This window comes from Vidua macroura, chromosome 28 (genome assembly GCF_024509145.1).
Source record: "Vidua macroura isolate BioBank_ID:100142 chromosome 28, ASM2450914v1, whole genome shotgun sequence".
NCBI classification, from domain to species: domain Eukaryota; kingdom Metazoa; phylum Chordata; class Aves; order Passeriformes; family Viduidae; genus Vidua; species Vidua macroura.
In genome coordinates, this window is record NC_071598.1 from 489,105 (window position 1) to 512,664 (window position 23,560).

At 49.3% G+C, this 23,560-nt stretch overlaps 1 protein-coding gene across 1 annotated transcript in view; it reads left to right on the forward strand.

Annotated features, from left to right (window-relative positions):
- Positions 1 to 1,382, forward strand: part of ZMAT4 (zinc finger matrin-type 4) — a 46,613-nt gene extending 45,231 nt beyond the window's left edge. The window contains exon 7 of the mRNA XM_054000878.1: positions 935 to 1,382. Coding sequence (XP_053856853.1) covers positions 935 to 950 — 16 coding nt within the window. The 3' untranslated portion in view covers positions 951 to 1,382. The remainder of the gene's footprint in view (positions 1 to 934) is intronic.
- The last annotated feature ends 22,178 nt before the right edge of the window (positions 1,383 to 23,560 follow it).

The following is a 23,560-nucleotide window of genomic DNA, read 5'->3' on the forward strand; positions in this document are numbered from 1 at the left end:
AACAAACACTGACAGCCTGTTGTGGCTGAAGCATGTCCCAGGATCTGTGTGTCTGGCACAGCCAACTCATGGGGAGCTCTGGGGCTGCCTGGCCCGGCTCCACCTGGGTCAGATTTAGTGCCAAATGGCATTTCTGTTTCTCCTGGATGTTTCCAGTCCTGTCCCTGCTGCCAGCAGGTTGGGCTCCTTCTGCACATCCTCACTCAGGATGAAGGTGTTCTCTGACAGAAGATTTCCTGTAAATTTCTGGAAGTTAGAGTAAATGAGTTGTATTGTGCACTTCAAACCCCAGCCAAATGATTTTGTTCTTACCTGGGTGGCTCCAATAACAGTAACACTTGGTAATAGTAGCATTTCTATGTGCTTTTTGCAATATATAGTGACTTGTGGTAAAGAAGCATAAGAGCAGTAACAGTTCCAGAAGATGAATAGTTACAAAAGGTAGATGGAATTGATAGGCATTTTTATTTGTCATAGTTTCAGTTCCAGGGAGCAGCTGAATAATTACACTGCCTGTGAAGAAAGAGAATGTAATACTTCCCCTCATTATAGATCTAACTTGTCTCCCTTCCCTTTTAAAGTCAGTGAAAATATCTCTGATATCTTCTGTTTTGATCATAATTTGAAAGCCCAGAACAGCCCGTACAGCTCTGTGTTGGGTGTACAGATGAATTATTTTAATGTAAAACCCAAACGCTGGCTTAATTGCTCAAACCACAAACCTGAGCTTGCCAGTGCCAATTCCAATGAGGAATTCCTCATCAGCTGAGCTGTGCTGGGCCATGGAGGAGGCGAGTTGGGCAGGATTTGTGTGGCCCTTCAATTCAAATTTAAGACCTAAAGAAAGGAGACTTTTTCCAATTTGCTGTGGTGGTTTTCTTTCATGAAACACACCAGGATGGAGCGTGACTTGGGCTTCGTTTCTGTCTTGCAGCCTGAAGAACCAATAGTAGCTCGTCAGTGGAGAAGAGGACAAGCACTAATGCTGCTTCTGTGGAGGGGAGCGGGTCAGCAGGAGAGGAGGCTTTCTTGGACAGTGATCCTATGTGGATTCAATAATTAACATGTAACTAACCTTTCCTTTGGACAAGTACATGGATTTTCTTTTTTTTTTAATTTTGTGGTGAGTTAAAATATTTCGATGGATTTTTTTACCCTTTCAAGACAATATTTATTCAGCACAGAGTCTAGAGTATGGTAACTATCCTGTAAATACAGCACTTACTCATCAGTCATCTTCAGGGACAGTGGAAACAAACTATTTTACTTTTTCATATTTATTCCTAGATTTCTCCCAAGAGTATAAGATTATTCTACTACATTATCCATGATAGTGATGTAATCAGTCTTCAATCAGAAATAAACACACTTTCTTCACCTTCTCCAGCATGGTTTGTGTCAACACATACAGAGCAGCAGCAGTGAATCGTGGGGATTGTGTAGTGGATGAGTTCCTTCCTTTGCTCTTTGTCTCTAAAGAAACAAATGGTTCCATGAGTAAAGAACACTGAAAAGAAAGTGTGAATTCTTTTTCCTGCTGGTAGGATTCCTGCAGGCTCACCAGAAGCTGTTTGCTTTATTGACTCTGCTGCGAGGCCGAGGCCGCACGCTGCCGTGCCCGCCGGGGAGCTGCAGGAGCCCGGGGGCACCAGAGCCTTGGCACAGGCTGAGCTGGCCAGGCCATCCCAGGTAAGGCTGGTGACCTGTGCACCTGCAGGGACACGGGGTTAGCCCTGCACTGACCCAGCTCGGGCTCTGCCCTGCACAGCCAGCAGCAGCTCGTTCCCCCTGCCTGCTTTGGGCACCTGAGCAGAGGAGAGCCCTTCAGTGCCCTGCATCCTGGGGCTGCCCAGAGCTCTGCTGGCCAGGAGCCTCAGCCCTTGGAGCTCTGCTGGCCAGGAGCCTCAGCCCTGGGCAGTGCTGAGCCCCCAGGCAGTGCCTCAGCCCTGGGCAGTGCCTCAGCCCCGGGCTGTACCTCCAGAGCTGTGGAGGGACAGCTCAGGTGCACTGCAGCATCACCTCCTTCCCGCTGTGGGGACACTCAGAGCCACTGCAGAAGCTCTGCGTGATTAATTTGTGCTCTTGCATCGATGCCTTTCATGTGTGGAGGAGAATGGGTTTTTCACAGATGAGTAAACATCTCCTTGGGTTTCATAGCTGTGGGGTGGTTTCATTTATTGTGTTTTGGGTAATAACACGAGCTGCCAGTGTTCCTGAAGCTAAACTGCCTCTTTACAGAGAGAATGATTTACAGAAATAGGGCACATCAGTCATGTGGGTTCAAGCCTGACTTTTCCAAGCCTTCTTTCCCCAAAGGAGCCCTCCCCCAAGCAGCATCCAGGGTGCTGCAGAGGCGTTTCTGTCAGGAGACAAGTCCAAAAATCTGTGTGCTCTAGTAATCACTACAAGCTAATTGCAGCAAATTAATTACAGCACAAACACAATTTCTTTCCCCAGGCAGGTGTGGAGACAGTTCTGCAGTGAGCTGGGTTGGACCCAGCCTCTGCTCCCAGCCTGTGCTAGGCTGGCTGTTCTCCCCTGGGTGTCCAGCCTGGCCTGGAGCTGGTGTCACTCTGGTGTTCCTCGTGGCACTGCAGGGCAGGAGGCTCAGCACTGCTGATGGGATTCCCAGCCCACAGCACCTGGCCCAGGTGAGTGGGAGGCAGGTGAGCTGCCCCATCACACCCCTGTCTCCAGCTTCTGCCTGGAGTGACAGAGCAGCACAGTGTTTCCATTTGTTGCCAGTATTGTCCAGGTCCAGTCAATCAGGCTTTGGTCCCTAAATCCTTTTAATCTCTTGCTTTTCCTAAGTTCATTAGGCTTTCAAAGCAAGACATAAAAAGACAAATCTCCTCATGGCAAGTCAGTCATCCCTGTAGAAGTGCTGCCAGATCTCTGATGTCAAGCCTGGTCCAATGGCCCCAGGCTGAAATGTGTGAGATGATGTATTAGAGAGCTTTGGAAATGGCTCAGTGCAACCTCTGCGTCCCCCTAGGGTACTTTAAACTGAAGGGTGAAAACATTTGCGTGTATTTTCTTCATTAAAAAAAACCCATAGACACACTCAGCATATTTCATGCAGATCATCTATACGTTAACAATTTGATTTTGTCTGCTCTGGCCAAATGTTTTACTGGTTTAAAATTCTGTGCAATATAGTCTGTAAAGAAAGTAAATCTCAATAATTTATCTTCAGGCTGGTTGGGTCTCTCCCAGACTCACTTCACAGTCAGTGCTAACTGGAATACGGGTGGCACTGGGAGACAGCTGCAGATGTGGCTGCCAGCACGGGAGCTGTCATGTTTTAGAAGTGTTTCATTATTGTAGCCCGTACTGAGGCAGCTCTCCAGAGTCTGGTGCAGGTGAGTCAGGTTGTGTTTCAGGGGCAGGACACTGGCTTCCAGTGGTTCTGTGCTCAGACACAGCTCAGCACAAATGACACAAATAACACGTGTTTTTATCTGGCTCCCTATGTGGAGGCAATGGAGCTCTATGGCAACAGGGTGTAACCTGAGGCAGCCCTGAGACACGCAGCTTCATGCAGAGATTAATCATGGGAGAAGAACGCTCCTGCTACGTATAAGTGGTGCTTCCTTTGTTAAGTTCGTATTGCATCAACTTTATTAGCAAGTCCTGACCTTTAAAACCACCTTCCATAATCTTCAAATTAAGCGTGTGGAAGTCTGATTCTTCCTCTGGGCTGCACCTGCCTGAGGTCATGGACCTGAGCAGCTGCCAGCCTGCTCCCACAGCAAGAGGCTGTGGGGAGTCCCCAGGGCTGGAGACAAGCAGGATCCGCTTTGGGGGTTGAATGAGAGCCCAAGAGAGAAAGCAAATGTCCATTAAAACCCCGTGGTGTGTTCCTGCTGAAGTTACTGCACTGGGCTCAAGTGCGAGGCTGCAGGAAAAATTCTGTAGTGGGGCACTGCACCCTAATTGAACCCTGTCACCCACTTGCAGGTCTCTGACAAAAGCCTTTGTCTAACACGTTTTTAATCAGTGTGTGCATTTCAATTTGCATATTAATAGCAAGGAGCTGCTATTACAGCTGCTGTTGATGAGATGGTGTCAAGCCCATCTTCCCATCTGAGGAAAGAAAGAAGCTGCATCTATTATGTAAAGAATGACTTTGGCAGAAAACATGTCTGAGGATCGTCCATTCTTTGTCTCTATCTTCCTTTATCTCTGCCTTTATTTTGCTCTTAATGGCTCATATGGATGCATTCATTAAGCTTCTTTTTTCCCCCTTAGAACAAGGATCATTTAACAAGAGACTGGGACAGGATTTTGTGCCTGTTGTGACAGCTCCAAGCTAAATACAGCAGTCTCGTTCATTGTTTTTGACTTTTGTAAAATGGCAAAAGGTGGCCCCGCTCTGGGAGCCATTTTTTGCAGCTGACCCAGAAGAATAATTAACATGCTGTAGTGAGCTATGGCACTGCTCTCCAGGTTCCAGCCTTCCACAGCTCCACAGGTGTTGGCTTCACCATCCATCCCAGTGCCAGGCGGGGCCGTGCTGGTGCTGACGGCACAGGAGGCAGATGGAGCACGGCTGCTGCTCCGCAGAGGATGCACAGGAGGAGGGGGGCGAGGGAGAGCTCATGGAATGGCTCAGAGCAAACCGTGATAAAGGAGACCTATGGAAATAGAAAATGCAAAGAAAAAGCCTCGAGGAAAAAAGCAGTGCCCTCCAGCCCAGCTCCACGAAAAGAGCTGGAGGAAGAGCAAGCCCTGCTGCAGCAGGGGCAGTGCTGCACACACACATTTATTGAGAGCAGTGCTGGTCTGAACAGTCAGACAACCTCAGTTCACCCACTGCTACCAATTCAACAGCTTCTCCTAACGAGGAAATTGTTATCAGTGCTAGGGAATGTGGAACCCAGCAGGTGCACAGGATTAAATAACGGAAAAGCATCTTTGCTAGTGCCAAAAACGTGGTGGTGCAATGCCAGTGGGACCCTTGGGTAGGTGCTGTGAGGATGCTGCCTTTGTGTTTGGCCTCGGGGAGCACAGAGATGGGAAAGGTTTGTGCCACTGGGCCACGTGGTTGGGGTGGCAGGAGCAGGGCTGTGGTTGGAACAGGAACCACTGTGGACTCTCCCTCAGCCTGCCCTCAAGTGGCACGAGGCACGGGCTGCTCAGGTGATGCCTTTGGCTGTTCCTGCAGTTTAAATTTGGAAAGGTCTGGCCAGAGTCCAGCTCACAGCATGCACCTCTGAACCAGGGGAGTGCTGTCTCGGTTGCTGCCACCATGACTCACTTTTCTAACGCAGATATTTAGTTCAGTGGTGCACTAATGCATTAAAATGGGTCTCAGTAAAAAGGCAAAGCTAATTCTGCAAGACCCAAACAATTCCTCCCTGCTCTCTTGTCCTGAGCATCTTTGGCCACTGACCATGAGTGCCTATAGGCTCTGGAAACAGGAAGGCAAAGTCAGTCTGCTCTTGTGCCCAAAGGTTGTTTTCCTCCCCAAATACCCCATCTGCAGCCTCTCCCTGGCACAGCTCAGGTGCTTATGTCACCCTTATAATTAGTTCTATGTAATTCACTATCAGTGTTGTAGTAGTGAGGGTCTAAGGCTGTAGGATAATGAGGTTTGTAGTGAAATTAGAGTATCCAATGGATTCAGAGACCAGACAGGCTTTAGGGCAACAACAGATTCTTCTTTGGATCTGGAATAGGAACAACAAGCTTCCAGCTAGATCTAGACTAGAAAAAAATCAGCTTCAATTTAATGTAATTATGGCAACAAATTAGTGTGAGGGGAAAGGTAGTAAGTCCCTGTAAAATTAAGTAGTATAAACCTAATTTATTATTTCAGATTTGGGAGGTTTAAATAGTGTTGAAATCATCACCTAATTTCACAGGGGTTGAAATGAATTTGTTGTTTTGCATTGGACAGAAAGTTGGAGCTGCCAGTTGCCAGCTGTGATTGCAGATGTTGAGGGTTGTGTTTGGGGGCTTGTTCAACCCCCTGTTGCCATTCACCATCATGCACTTGTATGTGGAAATGCCCAACGTGGTGATTTCTGTTCTGAGAACAGGATATTTGTGTCTGTGCCAGTTCTAAAGCAAGCACAAACATAGAGGTGCATTGCAAAAGGAATGTTAAAAATTCATTATTTTGAACCGTGCTCTATGGTTGGATTAATTTTGGGTTTTTGAGGATTTGTTTCAGTTGCGTGTCTCTTCCCCCAGCCAAACCCTGTTCATCTCAGAGAGGCTTGGGCACAGCAGGATGCTTGTCCGGGTCACACCAGTCTCTCCCTCTCCCACCTGCTCCTCTCTGAGGTTTCCTGTCAGAACAGGAGCCCAGATCCGCTGCATCTCTGCCACTCTGGGGAGTGGGAGCGGTGGCAGCGGCAGGACCCGCGCAGGGCTGGCCAGGGAGAGCCCAGGGCAGCGTGCCACGGCGAGGGGACACGGGACAGCAGTGCTGGGAACAGCAAATGGAGCTCAGGAAATCATCCATCACCCTCTCAGCGCTGAGAGCCCACCCGGCCCTGCCTCCCCTCTTTGCCAGTTGCCTCAGTGTATTCACGGTGATGAGTAATAAAGTAATATTTTAAATTCAAACCCAATAGTTCAGACCCATTTCTCTGCATAGCAACACCAGGCTCCGGTCCCAGGAGGGGCATTTAGAAAGGCCTCAGAGACATTTAACAGAATTTTCTCTTGGAAGTCAATCTAGAGAACAGCTCTGGAGCCATTCCCTGTTGGCGGGCTTCAGTGTGCATGTTTTAAATAGTCAGCTGCTGTGCGAGTTTAATACAAAACACGAGTATTCTATTTAATTAAACGCGCAGTTAAAGAATATATGCAGCTTGCAGAGGGGTGCTCTGTGGCTCCTCTGCCCCTCAGTGTGTCACCAGGGCAGTGCTGTCTCCTCCCTGCTGAGCAATAAGCTGGCAGCAGCTTCAGCAGTGCCCTTGGGGACGATGCTGGTCCCAGAGCAAGTCCCTCCCCTTTCCTGCTGAGAAGGTCCAAGGCTTATTAAGTCATTTGGCCCCTTGGGGAGATTTATTCCTGACAGAGCATGGGTGACGTGGCCGTGCCTGTGCCAGGGCTGAGCCTCACAGCCCAGCAGGGCAGCCCTGAGGGCTGGAGCTGCTGTTACCTCTGGTGCTGGATCAGGCTGTCGGTCTGGGTCATCAAATATCTCCTGGGTCTTCTCCCCACAAACTCTTCCTCATTTTTCTTGGCCTCCTGCATACTAGCTTGAGTGACTTGTGTAGAAAAAACATTAGCCAGAGAAAGAATCCAGAGTGCAAAATGTGCTGGTTTTTATGTGCTGTCTGTGCTAGCGTTTAACCAAGCCTCAGCCAAAAATAGCAGACTTTGGGGGTACTCAGTAGTCTCCTGCTCATCAGCTCGTGCCATCCCTGTTGCTGTTGTCTAGCAGAGGCTGGCTGGGCTGCAGAGCAGTTTCTATTGCAGTTTCCATTGCAGAGCTGCAATAGATGCACGGGGAGAGCAGGGGTGCTCTCCCTGCCTCCTGGGGGCTTTGCTTGCCCTGCACAGCTGGGTGAGAGTGCTCCATGTGTGTGAGTGCCCCAGCCTGGGCCAGTGACACGGCAAAGCACAAATGGCTCGGGCGTGCAGCCTCCGTGCACAAACCACTCATATGAGCCACCCCAGCAGCTTCTGCATCAAAACTGTGAAAATTATTTTGCATGTTTAACACTGCTGTAATAGCTGTGATGGTATTTACAATTCCAATCAGCCAGAATCTCTGCCAGAGCTGTTGTGTGTGGTGGCCTTGTGAAGTCACTCTCTGCTTTCGCTCAGGAGTGAGAGCACAATGCTCCCAGGGGTTGCCACGTTGGTCACAGATGGACAAAGAAATGCTCATTAACTGGCTTATCCCCCTGAAAGGGCAGCACGGAGAGCCCGCCAGGCACTTGGAGGCTCCAGTTGGCACAGGCAGTCCTGCTGTGTCCTCCTGAAGTCCCCCCGTGGCTCTTGCCTTGGGGCCCAGCTTTCCCTGAGTGCTCCTGATGTTTCCCTGGTTTAGTGTCAGTGACGTTATGGAGCAGAATTTCAGGGGAAGTTCCCTAAAATCATGAATTGAATTCTTTCCAGCTCAGGGTTTTTAGCTTTGCATCTCAGAATTTCAGGTAAAACAGATCAATCCGTGAGCTCTGCCATAAGCTTCTCATTTTGCTTCCAGCGACAGTGTGACCTCATTTTGAAAGGTCTGAATAACTTGCATTTGGCCCCTGGATATGACACAGAATCCAACTACTTCCCTCTTTATTATACCTGTGGCAATAATTATTCTTCCTCTCTAAACATAGCATTTTCCTCTTTCAAAAGGCTTTTTCTCATTCTCATTTCCATCCTGGAAGTGCTGGTTTCTGTTCTATTTTTAATGGAAAGGCTGGAGGGCAAATGCAATTAAACCACAGTGCATGAACTGTGACTTGAAATAGATTAAAAAAAAAAAAAGAAAGAAAACCAAAGATCATCTTGTCACTCGCAGAGGACTGGCCTTCTAATCTGGGCTCCAAGTCCAGGTTTCAGTTCTTGTGATCAGACCAGGGGAGACCAGATCACAGAGGATTTGGGGCGAAGTGAACCGAGTGTGTTAATGAAGGAGATCCGGGCTCCAGTTATCCCAGGCTGGAACTGGGTGACAAGGCAGCACTCAGGATCACTCCTGGTGTCATGGGGTGTTTTCAGGGAGAGCCCAGCTGTGTGGGGCTGCTCCCCTTGCACCTGGCACCGAGGGCTTTAAAGGCAATGTGTTTTCACCACAGCAAATGTCCCTTGTGGCCAAAGGCGTGTGGCTGTCACATGCTGAGGCTGCTGATCCCCTCCTGTGCAGACCCCGTGCCATGGGCAGGGAGGCAGCTGGGGAGGATGGAGTGACCTGCCACTGTGGCTGATGGGCAGGATCAGTGAGGTGAAAGGTGCCATCCTTCTCCATTTGCTGCTCACGCTGGAATCGATGCCAGCCCTGCTGGGCTGTTATCACTCACCTCCTCCTGGTGTACTCCTCACCTCACATTCCTGCCGTGTGAAAAACGGCCCACGCCTCAGTGTTCTGATCTCACCTTGGGCTCGGTGACCTCAGAGTGCCTGCTCCAGAATGATTCCATCAGATCACCTAGTGCATTAGTGATTTATCCCACAAACTGCATCGTGTGGCTCGGGCTGGTTGCTGCAGACCGTGAGGAAGGTATGGCTGCTTCACCGAAACACTGCATTTCCCTGGAGAAGTGTGAAATCATCATTAAAAAATAGTTATTGAGGAATAAAATCTCAGCAAGTGCTGGGAAAAGAGCATCCATTTAAGTTATTGCATGGAGCCCTTGCTCAGCAGAATGTCCAGGATCTCTTGGGCAAGTTCCTTGTGGGAGTCAGGACTCTGGGTGTGCCCGACAGGGACTCAAACCAGAGACCCAGCTTGCTCCATATCTCATTTGGCATCCAGGGGCTCAGCAGGGGGGTGCAAGCCCTCAAAACTGACAAAAACAGGACACATGCACAGTGGAAAATAGAGTTAAGCTGTGCCCTCCAGCCTGATGTGATTGCTCTGCTGGAGTCCTGCTGCTGCCTGAGCCCTCCTCACCTTCTGCTTCCCTGAATTTAACACCTTTGTGGTTACTAAAGGGAAAGGTGTTTTTGTAAGGTCAATATACTTTAAGGCAGGGAAACAAATTTGTCTGTGGTTCTCCTAAATAGGGTGAAAACTGCCTGTCACTCAGCTGTATGGTTGTGGGATTTTGACACTGGGAGCTTCAGCTTTTATTAGCTGCAACTTTTCACCTGCTTTGATTTTCTTCAGCTGCAAAACCTCTTCAGAGACAGACTCCTGCAGCCCTGTATGCCTCCCCATTGCTCTCATCTGCTTGCAAGAGAGTTTGTTCCCTGGGGAGATGTCTCTGGGCTCTGGAGAGGCACAGAGCAGGGAGTCAAAGAGATGGCTTGTCCACGGTGTGTCCTTGCTGCTCATACCTTATGGGTGAGGAGACCAGGACGTGCAGGTCCAGTGGGGGTTGCTCCTGATCATTTCCACAGGTGTAGTGTTGGCTGGTCAAATTCTGGCATGTTTAGACAAAGTTAATTACCAATTCTAGGAAACTGTCCACATGAAAGGTTTAAGAAATGCACTAATTTAATAAGGAGCCACTTGTAGAACCTTGTTCCTTCCCCAGTTCTAATGATGCTTATCAGTCCATGCTGACAGTCAGTGCCACGTGCAAGGCCAGAGCTGGTGCAGTGCCCAGGGAGCAGATGGAAATCTCTCACAGATGGAAATCTCTCACAGATGGAAATCTCTCACTCAGTGTTGAGGCTGGAGCGATGTGGCAGGGACAGCGCGGTGGCAGCCAGGCGGTGCAGTCCAGGCTGTCCCCAGCACAGGGGACACTCTGGGTGGGTCACACTCCCCCTGCAGCCCCGGGGCAGCACAGAGGAGCCTCTCCAGCACACGGCTCTGCTCCTGCCCCAGATCCCTGCCCTGGCTGTGGAGCAAGCTGCTCTGGTGGAAGGTGGCCCTGCCCATGGCAGGGAGGTGGAATTGGAAGAGCTTTAAGGTCCCTTCCAACCCAAGCTGTTTTAGGATTCTCTGATTAGCTTGGCCACCTTCTAATGGCATTAAGCTGTGAAAAGGTTTAAGAGCAGCTCCTGAGAGCTTTCATAGTCATAAATGCTTTTATAGCTGTAAGACCTTAGACCATTCAAGCCACCATCCAGTGCAGCTCCTTCTGAAGCTGTCCAGGGTCCAACCTGCCCCATTCTCCTGGAATTGCTCCAGGAGCTGTCTGCAAGTGCAGGTGCAGAGGGTCTGTGCTACAGCAGTCTGCTGCTTTGCTGCAGTGCAGGTGAAAGGCATAATTGCAGGAAGGTAATAAAGTGCCCCATTTCCCAACCGATTAAACACCTATTTAAAGCCTGACTTGGCCACTCAGGCAGCAGAAAACAAGGTACAAGGCAGTACAGCCTGGAACTGCTGCTCCATGGCCTCTCCAACTGCAGCTTCTCAAGAGTTCAGGTGCTGTTAATCTCCAGAATATGGTTTCATCTGCCTGCAGCAGCTGCCTTTTGCATGTTTTTCTAATGTTTATAAGATGTTCCTGTTTTACTTAAAGTTCACAGCATTTAAATAATGTGTTTGAGCAGATTAAAAATAGCACAAGATGCCACCTCTCTCCAGGCTGTGGGAAAGACTCCAGTTAACAGGAAAATCTCCCTGTCCATCCTGCTGATGCCAGACTCCCCTCCTGCTGTACTTCATACCACTTCATTTTTTAAATTGGCAGCTTATTGAAATTAAATTCTTGTGTTTGTGTGTGTTGTCAGTAGCATTTAAGCTGTTCACTTTCTGGAAATCTGCTAGTTCTCCACGGGGCAAGCACAGGGATAAATTCCAAATAATAGGTGGATGAAAGAGTCTTTCATCCACATAGTGAAATCCTTCCAAGAACCCTGCTTTACAGGTAAAAAAATCCTTAAAAGTCATCCAGAGCAGCTTTCTGGGATAGTTTCTATTTTTGTGTAGTAAATAAAATTACCTCAAAAGAGATGCATTTAAGTTGGAAGTCTGCTGCCTTCTGTGGGGGACTGGGGTGTCTTTAAGACCTAAATGAAAACCTTAAGGGACCCACACTTACCCTGCGAGGTGGAGGAATAAAAAATACACACTCTTAACAGGCAGAGCAGTTCCTCCTGCAGTGTCTAATAAAGGACTTCTCATTGTGGGCTGCCAGTCTGTTGTTCACCATCAGAAAAATTTGTATTTATCCCTGGCATTTCCTGCGTGCCCTCCTGAATACAGAGGAGCTGTTAAAAATAAATGCTCCCAGCACTGTGCTCTGCAGCCTCTACACAACATGTGTAGAGCAAGCAGCTCTACAGCCAGGGTTGTGTGTGAGTTAATAGGAGGGTAGTTTTAAAAAAATCTTAACCAAAAAAAGCTGGTCAGAGGCAGTGGAATCTTTCCAGTTCCATCCTCTTATGTCTTACAGCAGAAAGCCTTGGTGTGGAGTGTCCTGTGGCTGGAGTGAAGAGCCCAGGCCCTGCAGGGTCAGGGTAAGTTTTATCTTACCACAGCTGTCAAGTGCTGTGTGAGGATGGTCAGTGCAGGCAGCTGTGTCACAGCTCTGGCTGTGCATTGCTGTCCTTCTGCTGCATTATTTCTGCAGCTGATGGGGTTTAAGCTGCACAGCTGCTCAAATGTGGCAGCACCTGCACGGTGCTCCCCGTGAAATGCTGCTTTGCAGCTTTTGGTGGCACCTACTTATTCGGGTTTGTATTCAGTAAATGAATGCCCTGATCTGTTTGTGAAGGGAAACAAAACATTAGCAACACTCTGCTTTGCCCTTACAGAAACGAAATATGTGAATTCTTATTGGTAATAAACTGCAGGAAAATGATAGGTGTGTGTGAGCCAGAGAGGAGCAAATGACACAGGCACAACCAAGCTGGTGAGATGTCTCCAGCATCGCTGTCCAAGGCTTGGCTGGGACACAAGCTGGGCACTGAGAGCCTGCTCTGAGCTCAGCTCCAGGCCAGTCCACGTCCCTCTGGGTGTGTGGTAGGGGGTGCTTCCCCCGGGGTGCCCTGGTGTGCAGGTTCCTGGGCTCTCTGGGGGGAGTTGTGTGTTGTCCCATGTGTGAGCAGCTGGGAATTAAATCCATCCATTCCTGAATGAAGGCCATTTCTAATGGAGCCAGTGCTTTAGAGGGGAGTGCTGCTGCCCCAGTGCGTGGGGCTCATCGTTCAGCCAGTTCAGTCTTGTTAATGTATTTCTTCCCTCATAATTAGCCTTTCCTGCCATGACTCAGGGCACATGCATTATCCCCCACAGGGCCTGTGGGCTGGAATTGGTGTTTTCCTGCTGGAGGAGGGTGTTGGGGGTGTTTCCTCAGGTTCAGAAGCTGCCAGAGCTCAGCTGCAGACACCTGGGAAAAGGGCTTGGAGGAAAGGATATGCTGGAAAGCAACTCACTGTCAGATGTGGAGTCAAACAGAATAAAACTGATATCTTCTAAAATTCCATGGTTGTGTTAATACACTCAGTCAAGTGTAATTAAATGTAGAGACTCAATGGATTCATATAAACACTCTGTGGGAGCCTGTCAATCTTCCAGGGAAATGAACCCCCAGACAAATGAGCAAACCTTTAATATCTTCAGGTCTGCCTCTGTCAAGAGTAGAGCTGGGGGCTCTGGAGAAGGATCCAAGGGCATATTTCCAGGACAGATGCTGTATCTGGAGGGCTGAGGGACAACTCCTCACCCCTTCTGCTGTGCACACCTTCGTGCTGCAGCACAGACCCCAAATCTACTGATCAGAATGTGTGCTGGGCTTTGAATGCCAGCAGATGGAGATGCTGGGCTTGGCACTCAGCTGCACCCACCAGGAATTCCTCATGCCCCTGCCCTGTCCTTCAGCAGCTGCTGGAGGTACAGGACCAGGAGCTGCTGGCCAGGTATTTGCTGTACCTGCATCTCTCTGCTCTGCTCCTTCACCTGTGGAAACACAGACTGCCTGATGGAAAACAGTTGTCCCAGCTTCAGAAGCTGAAAAAAAAGAAGACCCAAAAGGTGGTGGGGGAAGATGCTGCAGGCACACCTGAGCGAGGGATGGCTGTCTCAAAGGTGAGCATCTCCCCCACAGGAGAGGTTTCCTCCTACAAGTTGCACCTCGCTGCCAATAAGGGTTGGAAGCCAGGTGTGTGCAAATGGCACTGAGATGCAGAGGAGCCCACTGGGCCCTGGCCAGCTCCTGCAGCACAGGGGGGTGGGCAGGGGGGGTTCTGTCAGCCTCTGGGGCAGCACGGTGCCCTGTGCCCTGTGTCTCCATGCCACGTGTGCCCAGGGCTGCAGCACATCTTCTGCTTCCTCACATACACCAGGGCACTTCTGGACGTGTTCCTCCCAAACTTCTTAGGAATTCCTCTGTGCTCATGAGTACAACTGGGGAAATCATCTACAGCAGAGTGAGAAAGGGAGGATAAGATACTGCTAAGCTAATTTTTTCCTATTTGTCGGGTTTTTTTTTTCTCTTTCTTTTTCTCAGTTGAATTCTCACCTTCTAACAACAGTTGTTGCATATCACTGCACACTTCATTTAATCCTTTTGTGAAGTTAAAGTAAATATGACTGAAAGACAAAATACATGCTGTACTTGATGGAAGACTGATGACACGTCCCCCAATTATCTTCAGCGGTGAAATAGCTATAATCAAATTTAGAGAGCAGCTGTGTTGCTCAGCACTGCTGACAGGGATGCAGTGAGTTAGAGTTGATGCTGCCTCTCATTAATCCAGCAGCAGCCCGATGGCCCCAGTGGGGATGTGCTCACCCAGCCTTGGCACAGCTCCACACTCCACCAGCAGCACTGGGCATCACCAGCCTGCTCTGCCCCTCACCCTGGCACTGGCCCGCTGCTAATCCTCTGCTCCAGAGCTGCTGCTCCCAGCTGGGTCCTGCACATCCCTAAATGTGCTGGGAAGTGGGACAGAGCTCCTAGGCATTGTGTCCCTGCCGGGCTGCCATGCCCTTCTGAGCCACCACCTCGCGTTGCCCATTCCTGACAGCTCCAGCAAAGCAGGGAATTTCCTCTGCTGGACTTCAAAGTCAGCCAAGCACCTCAGCTACTTTTTTTTTTTTTTTTTTTTTTTTTTTTAGCTTTAGCACAAATAGTTGTTTAAGTGGAGGACTCATTTCAGCTGTCTGTTTTCTCAAAAAAAAAAAAAAAAAGAAAGAAAGGATCTCTGGAGCTCCCCGCTGTCCTGGCTGCAGCAGGATGCCGGCCGGAGCAGCGGGACGTGTCCAGCAGCAGCAGGGAACCCGGTGCTTTAACATCCCCAGAACCTTCTGTGGTGCTCCTGGGTTTTCACAGTCAGCCTAATAATGGTGTTCAAAATAATTGCTATGGAGGGAAAATGTGCCTTATCACAGGGAGCAGCACATGGACAATGGAAGCGTTTCAGAGCATATTTTTAGGACACACAAAAAAAAAATCAATCTAAACCTTATGCTTTTTCATCATATGCCTTGCGCAGTGAAGAGGGGGGAAAAGGGATCAGCATTTTTTTTGGTTGGATGGGGCTGTGAGAGACATGGTCTGGTGGAAGTTGTCCCTGGGGTCAGCAGGAGCCAGGGCAGCAGATGCACCCAGCAGGAGCCGCAGTGGTTTTGGCTCTCCTTGGTGCCCGCTTGGGAAAGTCAAATGTTTATGTGTAACCTAAAAGAAAAGCTGTTCTGCTGGTGTGAGCTATTGGGTAATAAAACCAGGAAAGGCACTGCAGTCAATAAAAGTAAATTAATAACTAGAGACAACAAACTCTGCTTCTCTGACTGGCATAAAGCAATCCTGTGCTGAAGGAAGAAAAAATGTCACAGTTTATGAGGAGGCAGGTCAAGACCAAGAGGAATGAGCATTTTGTGGGATATTTGTGATCACAACTTTTTCTTCCTAGACCTGTAGGATTTATTTGCAGGAGAAGCCAAGCAGCTCCACAGGGCAGAGGAGATGCCAAGCCCCTCAGTGTGGTGGGTGCTGCCCACAGCCCGTGAGGGGCTGCCCACACCTGCCCTTGGGGTTGTGCTGCTCATGCAGCACAAATTAGGAGGCTTAATTATTTCAACAGAGGTTAATTACATTAGTCACTATAGCAAATCTCCCGTTCATGCCATGCTTTCCACTTCATTTAATTCATTACCCCCTGTGACAGTAGATTTCTGCACAGAACTCCTCCTTTATACCCCATGTCCCTTCCAAGCACGGCTCTCCACGATGGCCCTTCGCTTGCTCTTCTTCCTCTCAGTGTTCCTGGTGGCAGTGACAAAGTGGTTTGGTGGGAGCAGCCTGGGGCAGAGCATGTCCCAGGCGAAGGGGCTGAGTGGAGCAGTGCTGTGCCCAGCTGGGCACAGGGTGGGCACCCTGTGGGCACAGCCTGTGAACCCCACACTGTGTGTGCCCTGTGCTGGAACTGAGCAGATGGTGACCCTGGATTGTGCACATCACCCTTTTCCCTGCTGTGCACGTCACCCCCTTCTCTGTGCACATCATCCTCTTCCCTCTGTACATCACCCTTTTCCCTGCTGTGCACATCACCCCCTTCCCTCACTGAATCTTGTTTAAAACCAGCACTTGCAGATCCGTGTCCTCTCCCACCTGCCAAGCAGGGTGCCATGCTGTGCTGCTCTTTGCCCATGAGCCTGCTCCCTCCTGCCTGCCCTGGTACCAGACTGTCCATCATGGGAAATTCCAGCTGGTTGTGCACCCCTTGCAATGATCCTGAAAGAGCCATTCCTCATAGTTTAATGTGTTTCTGTAAATGGCAGAGTGAAGTTCTTGGGTGGCATTTAATTAGTTTTACTGTGCCTTCCCTACTCGGCAGAGATGTGTCATAATAGCTGAAGGATTCATAAAAAAACATGTTTTAATCAGAAATTCAAATGCAACCCAAGACAGAACAACAAAGACCCAAAAACAAAACCAGAATTTTAAAAATTGCCCAGATGAGACTCAGTGCCACAGGCACATGGTGCTGCTGTTAGAAGCAAACCAGGGAGCTGCTCTCGTCAGCCAGGAGCCCCAGCTAAAGCTGGATGCACAGTTAATCCTCTGGAGATGTTGGGAAGGGCCTTGGCCAGGCTTCTCCACAGGTTCACAGTGACTGTGTAAACTGGTGCCACATTAGAGCAAACTTGGTGCACGTTGTCATCCGCTGAAGTGTGTTTGTCACACCTTGGGCTGAGCCAGAGCTCAAGCTGTGACCACTGTCAAGGTGCCCTGGGCAAACCTGTGTGGGCTGCACAGAAAGGGTGTTTGTCTTTCTGAGGCCTCCCCGGGCTTCCAAAACCCGGGGAACAAGAGCTCTGTGCCACTGCCTGGCTCCATCTCTCCTTGTTTTATTTTGGTTTTAAACTTAGTTCATTCCTTTATCAGTGCACCTGGGAATTCATCATTCCTGTGTCTCCAGCCCCCTGCACACAGTGTGGGGGGAGATTTCTGCAGCCAAGGAGCCCCAGTGCCCAAACTGTGGCTGCTGACATGTGCAAGGGGGAAGTGAGACATTTCCCACCTGTTCAGCTAGTTTGCAGCTTGGTGGGATAGTTCCTATTTTTAACTGTAGCTGCTGTTAAAGGAATACATTTGTGAAGTCAAACATAAGGTAGCAACCAAAGGAAGTAGTTTTTAGCTGCAGATCTGTCTGATTCAGTACCTGGTGAACATTTTCTTTAGCATAATGATACTTCTTAGGGTGCATGATAAAAACCCGCAGTAATCAACAGACACTGTTCTCAGTTTCCAGTCTCATCATTAGCATTTTGCTCTCATTAACCTGAACATGATAAATTGCTTATAAAACAGATATTTCTTTGCTGGGCACTAGCAGGTCTGGTTGTGAGGAGAGATGTGGTTTACAGAGTTTTGCATCATGAATATGGTCTGTGTGTGGCTCTGACACTGCAGGTCAGGCCAGTGGAAATCAAGGAAATGTTTCTAGACTTTAATCTGAATTGAGACCTATTGTCTGCAGGTGGAGGGTCCTTCCACAGAGGTGGAAGCTGCTCTGGCTGTTGCAGGTAAGACTCTGCCCTCTCTTCTCTCCTTTCTGACATTTTAGCACTTTTGCTCTGCGTGTGCCTTTTTGTCCACGTGTGCCAGCCCCCATGGCTGCTGGCATCCTGCTGGAGTGCTGCAGAGCCAGAGTCCAGCTGGGATGCTCACTGGGATGCCAGCCTTGGCTGGGAGCACTGGAGGGGCACACAGAGCACTTCAGCTGCCAGAAAATTAGACTCATTTATTTGGAAATCTGTTGTACACAAAGCACTTTAATAACCACATTCATCTAAAGGCCACATCAGGAGAAACAGTACTGCCTGTTCCCTCTTGGATGCCAGTTTTGGGGAATGCTGCTGCTAACATTTAGCAGGAGCTCCAGGTCACCTTGATACAATCGAGCTAAGACACATTTTAATGGCTGTTTAATTAGATTTACCATAGGGAAGGTGCCGTGGAAGAAGGCTGCATTTCTGCTTCTAGTGCTGGTTGAAATAAACATGTAGATAAAAGACTGTGAGTGATAGATAAAAATAAGGGGGTTTTGTACCCCTGTTCAATATAATTTTTTACCTTCATTTGAGTGATGTGTCTGCTCTTTCCCTGCACTTGCAGGGCTGGAAAATCTCACACCCCCGCAGATTGATGCTGTTTTCTGCCTGCCACAAAAATGCAGGTTCTCCTCAATGTGTGATTTTCTTTTAGGTGACCTGAGCTTTGAGCACCTCACTGTAAGGCTCCCTCATTCTTCAGAAGCTGCCCCTGTGTAATTAACAGGCTTGAAGCAGAAGGGAAGGAATCCATCAGATTTCCAGCAGCAATGTCTGAACCTTATGGCAAACTGGTCCCTGTATTAGAGAACAAATAGCTCATGCTCATCCCACACCAGTTTTGATTCCTTCATGAGGCTGTGGGAGACTCCAAGGAGCATTTTGTAAAGTGGCCACTTGCTCCTCCATAGGAAATAAAACGCTGAAACATTGCTGTAAAGGATATGACATCTCTCCCAACGGTTTTATTAAGAGGACCACAAGAGTAAGGAGTTATAAAACCTGATCCAGTCGGCAGTTCAAGCTGTGTAATTGATATCCATTATTTCCCATTGACTGCTCTGCATGAATTTGCTTTCTGTAGCATCAACAGATTCTGCCTCTGAGCTGCTGGGGCTTGGCAGAGAGCAAAGCCAATAGAAAACCTAGAGTATGAATCCCAGAAGAGAGCCAAGGTGATTTTCCTCAATTTCTTCCATAAATACACACCTTTATCATAATTTGCGCAGTTTCTCAAGTCACTACATTTGCACAGGGCAATACAGATCTGCTGTGGCTTTGCTGAAGCAGAGACTGGGCATCAGTTTGGGTTCCACAATGATGCAATTTCTCCTCATCTGCTTAATTTCATGGCAATTTTCTGTTCTTTACAGAAATAGGGTTATGATAGGAAAGAATTTGCTGAAACAAAACAGGCAGAAAAGGGCCATCCCCACAAATGCAGATTAATCCTGTGCCAGAGCAACCCCAGCTCATTCCAGGCCCACTGGTGTCTGTCTGTCCTGAGCATTGTCTGTCAGCTGCCAGGAGCAGCACGTGGCTCCTCAGTGCTTCCTCAGGATTTCAGTGCTTGATTTCAGTATCTGGTTTGGTTTTGGTGGGTGTTGGAGGGCCCCGTGCCCGTGCCAGCCTCCTGCCCGTGCCCCCACACAGGTCAGCCTTAGGCAAATCCATCATTTTCCCATATTACTCAAAGCTGTTCTATGCCATTGACCTCCTGCCCCTACCTCCTGCAAATCATTTGCTTTTCCAGATGCTTCACTATTAACTTGTACTATTTCTTTCCTTTTTTTTTTTCCTTTCTCCTTATCTCACCTCAAGAAGGAGAGGGATTACCTCATTTCCACTGCCTCAGAAATAAATCCTCATTATGGATTTGTACCTGGGGAGGAAGAAGCTGATTTCCACTCCCAGCCTGTTCTGGATAGAAATTTGAAGGGAATTGTTCAGTCCAGGGACATCTCACTTGTCTAGTAACCATAAAGAGCACTTTTATTAGAGCTGGGCTTGGGGTTGGGACTGTTGAAAAGATATTTATGGGGAAGATATAATTTCAGAAAACAAGAATATGGACATCAAATTTATGTTTTTATTTTAAGGTGGAGCAAAGGGAAGGACCTAACATGCAATAAATGTCTGAGTGCTGGTGGGGGGCTCATCCCCAGGCCAGGGTGGCTGCACTGCACTGCCAAGAGTTCAGTGGATTGCCTCAGATTGTTCAGAATCATCCTCTAAGGTGGCTAAACCCAGCAGCAGCTTTTCCCTCATGCTGTAGTTGTAAGAACTGCTGTGAACCAGCAGACATCAGTGGCATTTTTACTCGGGGTCCAGAAGGTATGTCTAGGTTCTGCCTCGCTAGACATGCAGGAGCACGAGGCTGAAATGACAGCCCTTTTTTCCTGGCTAATTGCTGCAGGATGAAATAAGGGTCAGAATAAAATGTGGTTATCTGCTAAATGGCTGCTGCACCCAGCTGTCAGGCTGCTTGCTGCAGCCATGAATATATTGACTGTGGAGTTTTGGATGTTCCAGCTCAGGGCAGAATTGCACAGTGATTTCTCTGGGCTTTGACAGAGCTGGGTCTGAGCTCCTGCCACAGAGCCATCAGTGATGGGCTGGACACAAACAAGCAAACAGCCCATGGGAACTTTCAAGAGGAGGGCTAGCTTGGTTCAGTGTTGCAGATTTACCCCAAGATGCGCCCAGACGAGCAGAGGTGTGTGACAGACGTCCCCAGTTGTGAGGCTCTGGAGCTCTGCACCTGCAGGGTCTGTGAGCATGCCCTGCCCTGCTCTGCTGCAGTTCAAGAGCTGCAGGGACCCTCAGCATCCAGCCGGTGGAAGTTCCTTCATGATTCATCAGGAATAGCAACTAACTAACACAATTAAAATTCCCATTATGCTGTGGGAGCACTGTTGTTTAGTGCTTGATGATTCAGGACAGTGAGTGCTCACAGCCAGACCTTCTCCCCAACCTCTGATCCCAGCTCTGCAAGAAGACACATGGGTTTGTTTGCACAGGTCCTGGTCCCAGTGCAATGGAGAACCTGTAAATCAGACTCAAGTGCCAAACCAAAGGCTGTGGAGGAGTCTTGGCCATGCTGGAAGCACACAGCAGCCTGTTGGCCCAAGGGGCTCCAGCCACTGAAAAGCCCTTCCCATGTCTGTAACAGCCAGGGACACGGGAGCAGGGATTGGGAAGGTGTGGTGTCTGGTAATTAGCTGCTGTCTCGCATGATTGATTTCAGGAGCTCTTTTCTTGTGCTGCCCATCTTGTTGAACATTTTCTGCCACTGCCTGATAGCAGTGGCCCGAGCAGGGCGGTGATAAATCACCTGCTGCTGGGTGAGCTGCCTTCCTTTCTGCAGGGTGAGGTGCCTTTCTGTGGGGTGAAGTGCCTTTCTGAGGGGTGAGGTGCCTTTCTACTGGGTGAGGTGCCTTTGTGAGGGGTGAGGTGCCTTTCTGTGGGGTGAGGTGCCTTTCTGCGGGGTGAGGTGCCTTTCTGTGGGGTGACGTGCCTTTCTGAGGGGTGAGGTGCCTTTCTGCAGGGTAAGGTGCCTTTCTGTGGGGTGAGGTGCCTTTCTGAGGGGTGAGGTGCCTTTCTGAGGGGTGAGGTGCCTTTCTGAGGGGTGAGGTGCCTTTATGAGGGGTGAGGTGCCTTTCTGAGGGGTGAGGTGCCTTTCTGAGGGGTGAGGTGCCTTTATGAGGGGTGAGGTGCTGTTCTGTGAGGTGAGGTGCCTTTCTGAGGGGTGAGGTGCCTTTCTGAGGGGTGAGGTGCCTTTCTGTGAGGTGAGGTGCCTTTCTGAGGGGTGAGGTGCCTTTCTGTGAGGTGAGGTGCCTTTCTGTGGAGTGAGGTGCCTTTGTGAGGGGTGAGGTGCCTTTCTGAGGGGTGAGGTGCCTTCCTTTCTGCAGGGTGAGGTGCCTTTCTGTGGGGTGAGGTACCTTTGTGAGGGGTGAGGTGCCTTTCTGTGGGGTGAGGTGCCTTTCTGTGGGGTGAGGTACCTTTGTGAGGGGTGAGGTGCCTTTCTGAGGGGTGAGGTGCCTTTCTGTGGGGTGAGGTACCTTTCTGAGGGGTGAGGTGCCTTTCTGTGGGGTGAGGTGCCTTTCTGTGGGGTGAGGTGCCTTTCTGAGGGGTGAGGTGCCTTTCTGCGGGGTGAGGTGCCTTTCTGAGGGGTGAGGTGCCTTTCTGTGAGGTGAGGTGCCTTTCTGTGGGGTGAGGTGCCTTTCTGTGAGGTGAGGTGCCTTTCTGCAGGGTGAGGTGCCTTTCTGCAGGGTGAGGTGCCTTTCTGAGGGGTGAGGTGCCTTTCTGCTGGGCTCACGGGTGGATCTGCAGGTGCTGCACGAGTCCTGGGGCTGGTCCTCACAGGTGAGCATTGTCCACTATGGAACAGCAGAGGAGATGGAGCCACAGAAAGTGCAGGAGGAACATTCCCTGTTCAGTGCCCTCACTCCGGAGATCCTTGTCTCTGCCCAGCCTACGTGTGCCTGGGACTGTGCTGCAGCCTCGGATTAATTGTGGGCAGGCTGGCAGCAGGCAGGAGAGGTAACAAATTCCTTCAGGATATCTTCAGTATCTTTAATCCCCTTGACTTTTTTACAGGTCCAGAAATAGAAAAGCAATGGAAAAGCATCACAGCTGCCTGTGCCATGGTGAAGGCACTGGGGCTGTGGCCTGGGGCCCTTCAAAGTCTCTGCAATCACCTCTGGACTTCAGCTGTTGTGACTTTGTGTTCTCCAAGGCCCGTATAACTTTTCCATTTTTAACAGCCTGTGCATGAGAAGAGCAAGCATTAGAAAGGTGTGCAGCTGGATACTTTACAGTTAAATTGAATCCCAGGTTCCCATGGTTTGAATTGAATCCCATGGTTTTCTTCCCATGGAGAAGTTTTAGATATAAAGAAGATGATAGATTAAGTTGTGTTTTGACTGACAGTTTTAAATTGGGGCTTCCTTCTGCAGCCTCCACATCCATGCTCTAAATAGGAGACTTGGGATTAAGGCCATTAAATTACTCAGTGTATTGGAAAAATAAAATATCAGGAACAGATGAAAATGAAAAGAGAGAGAAATGCAAACTGAATGAGTGGTAAAAAATTACTAAGGTAAGGTAGCAAATGAAATAGAATAGCACTAAAACTAGATGACATGTAAGAAATTCTCAAGTGGCACTGTTGTGGAGTCTGGCTTTCAAACTGTGGAGTTAAGGACACGTGAGCTTGATATTGCCAAGAGCTGCTCCATGCACCCATGCTGCCCAGTGCCCAGCTGTCTGCTCTGGGCTGGGAGAGGGATGGAGAAAATTAAAAGCAGGTCATGGACGGGGCTGATCCTTGCTGTGCTCACTGGAGGCAGGGATTGCTCCTCCTCTTGCCACGTCTGAACCCACGGGAATGTGCCCCAGCCGTGCCTGCCTGGAGGGTGGCCTCAGTCCTGCCTCCTCCGTGGCAGTTCCCACGTCTCCCCCAGATCCAAGCAGAGATGGGTTTGTCTGCTGGCTTGGATAACTTCTTGTAACCTCTCTGAGTCTTTGTACCCGTATTGCCTCCTTCCCTCCTGCCAGTACTTGCAGACAGGGCCATGGAGAGAGTTCAGATCCTGCCCTCTCCTTTGGATCCTTGAAATGGCCTCTCACTGCACTCTTGGGTCTCCTTGAAGGAAGCAGAACTGCTGCAGATGATTGCAGGCAGAGCCATACTCCTGAGGACCTGCCTTTTCTAGATAGCCCTCTATATGAGGAGTGAAACATTTCCTGGAGATTTGATTTCATCTCAGGTCTGGGGAGATTCTGCAGTTCCACAAACAATCCATCAGCAGCTGCCCAGAGAGGAGCGATAGATTAATCTTCTCCTGGAACAGCAGTGCAAACTGCCTTCCCTGCACGTGGAAAAGCGCCAGATTTGGGTCAAAGGAGCAGCTTTCAGCTTCTCCTTCCCTGCCTACCATGACCCATTTGAGGCCAGCTGCTCTCCCAGCAGCTCTGCTCCCC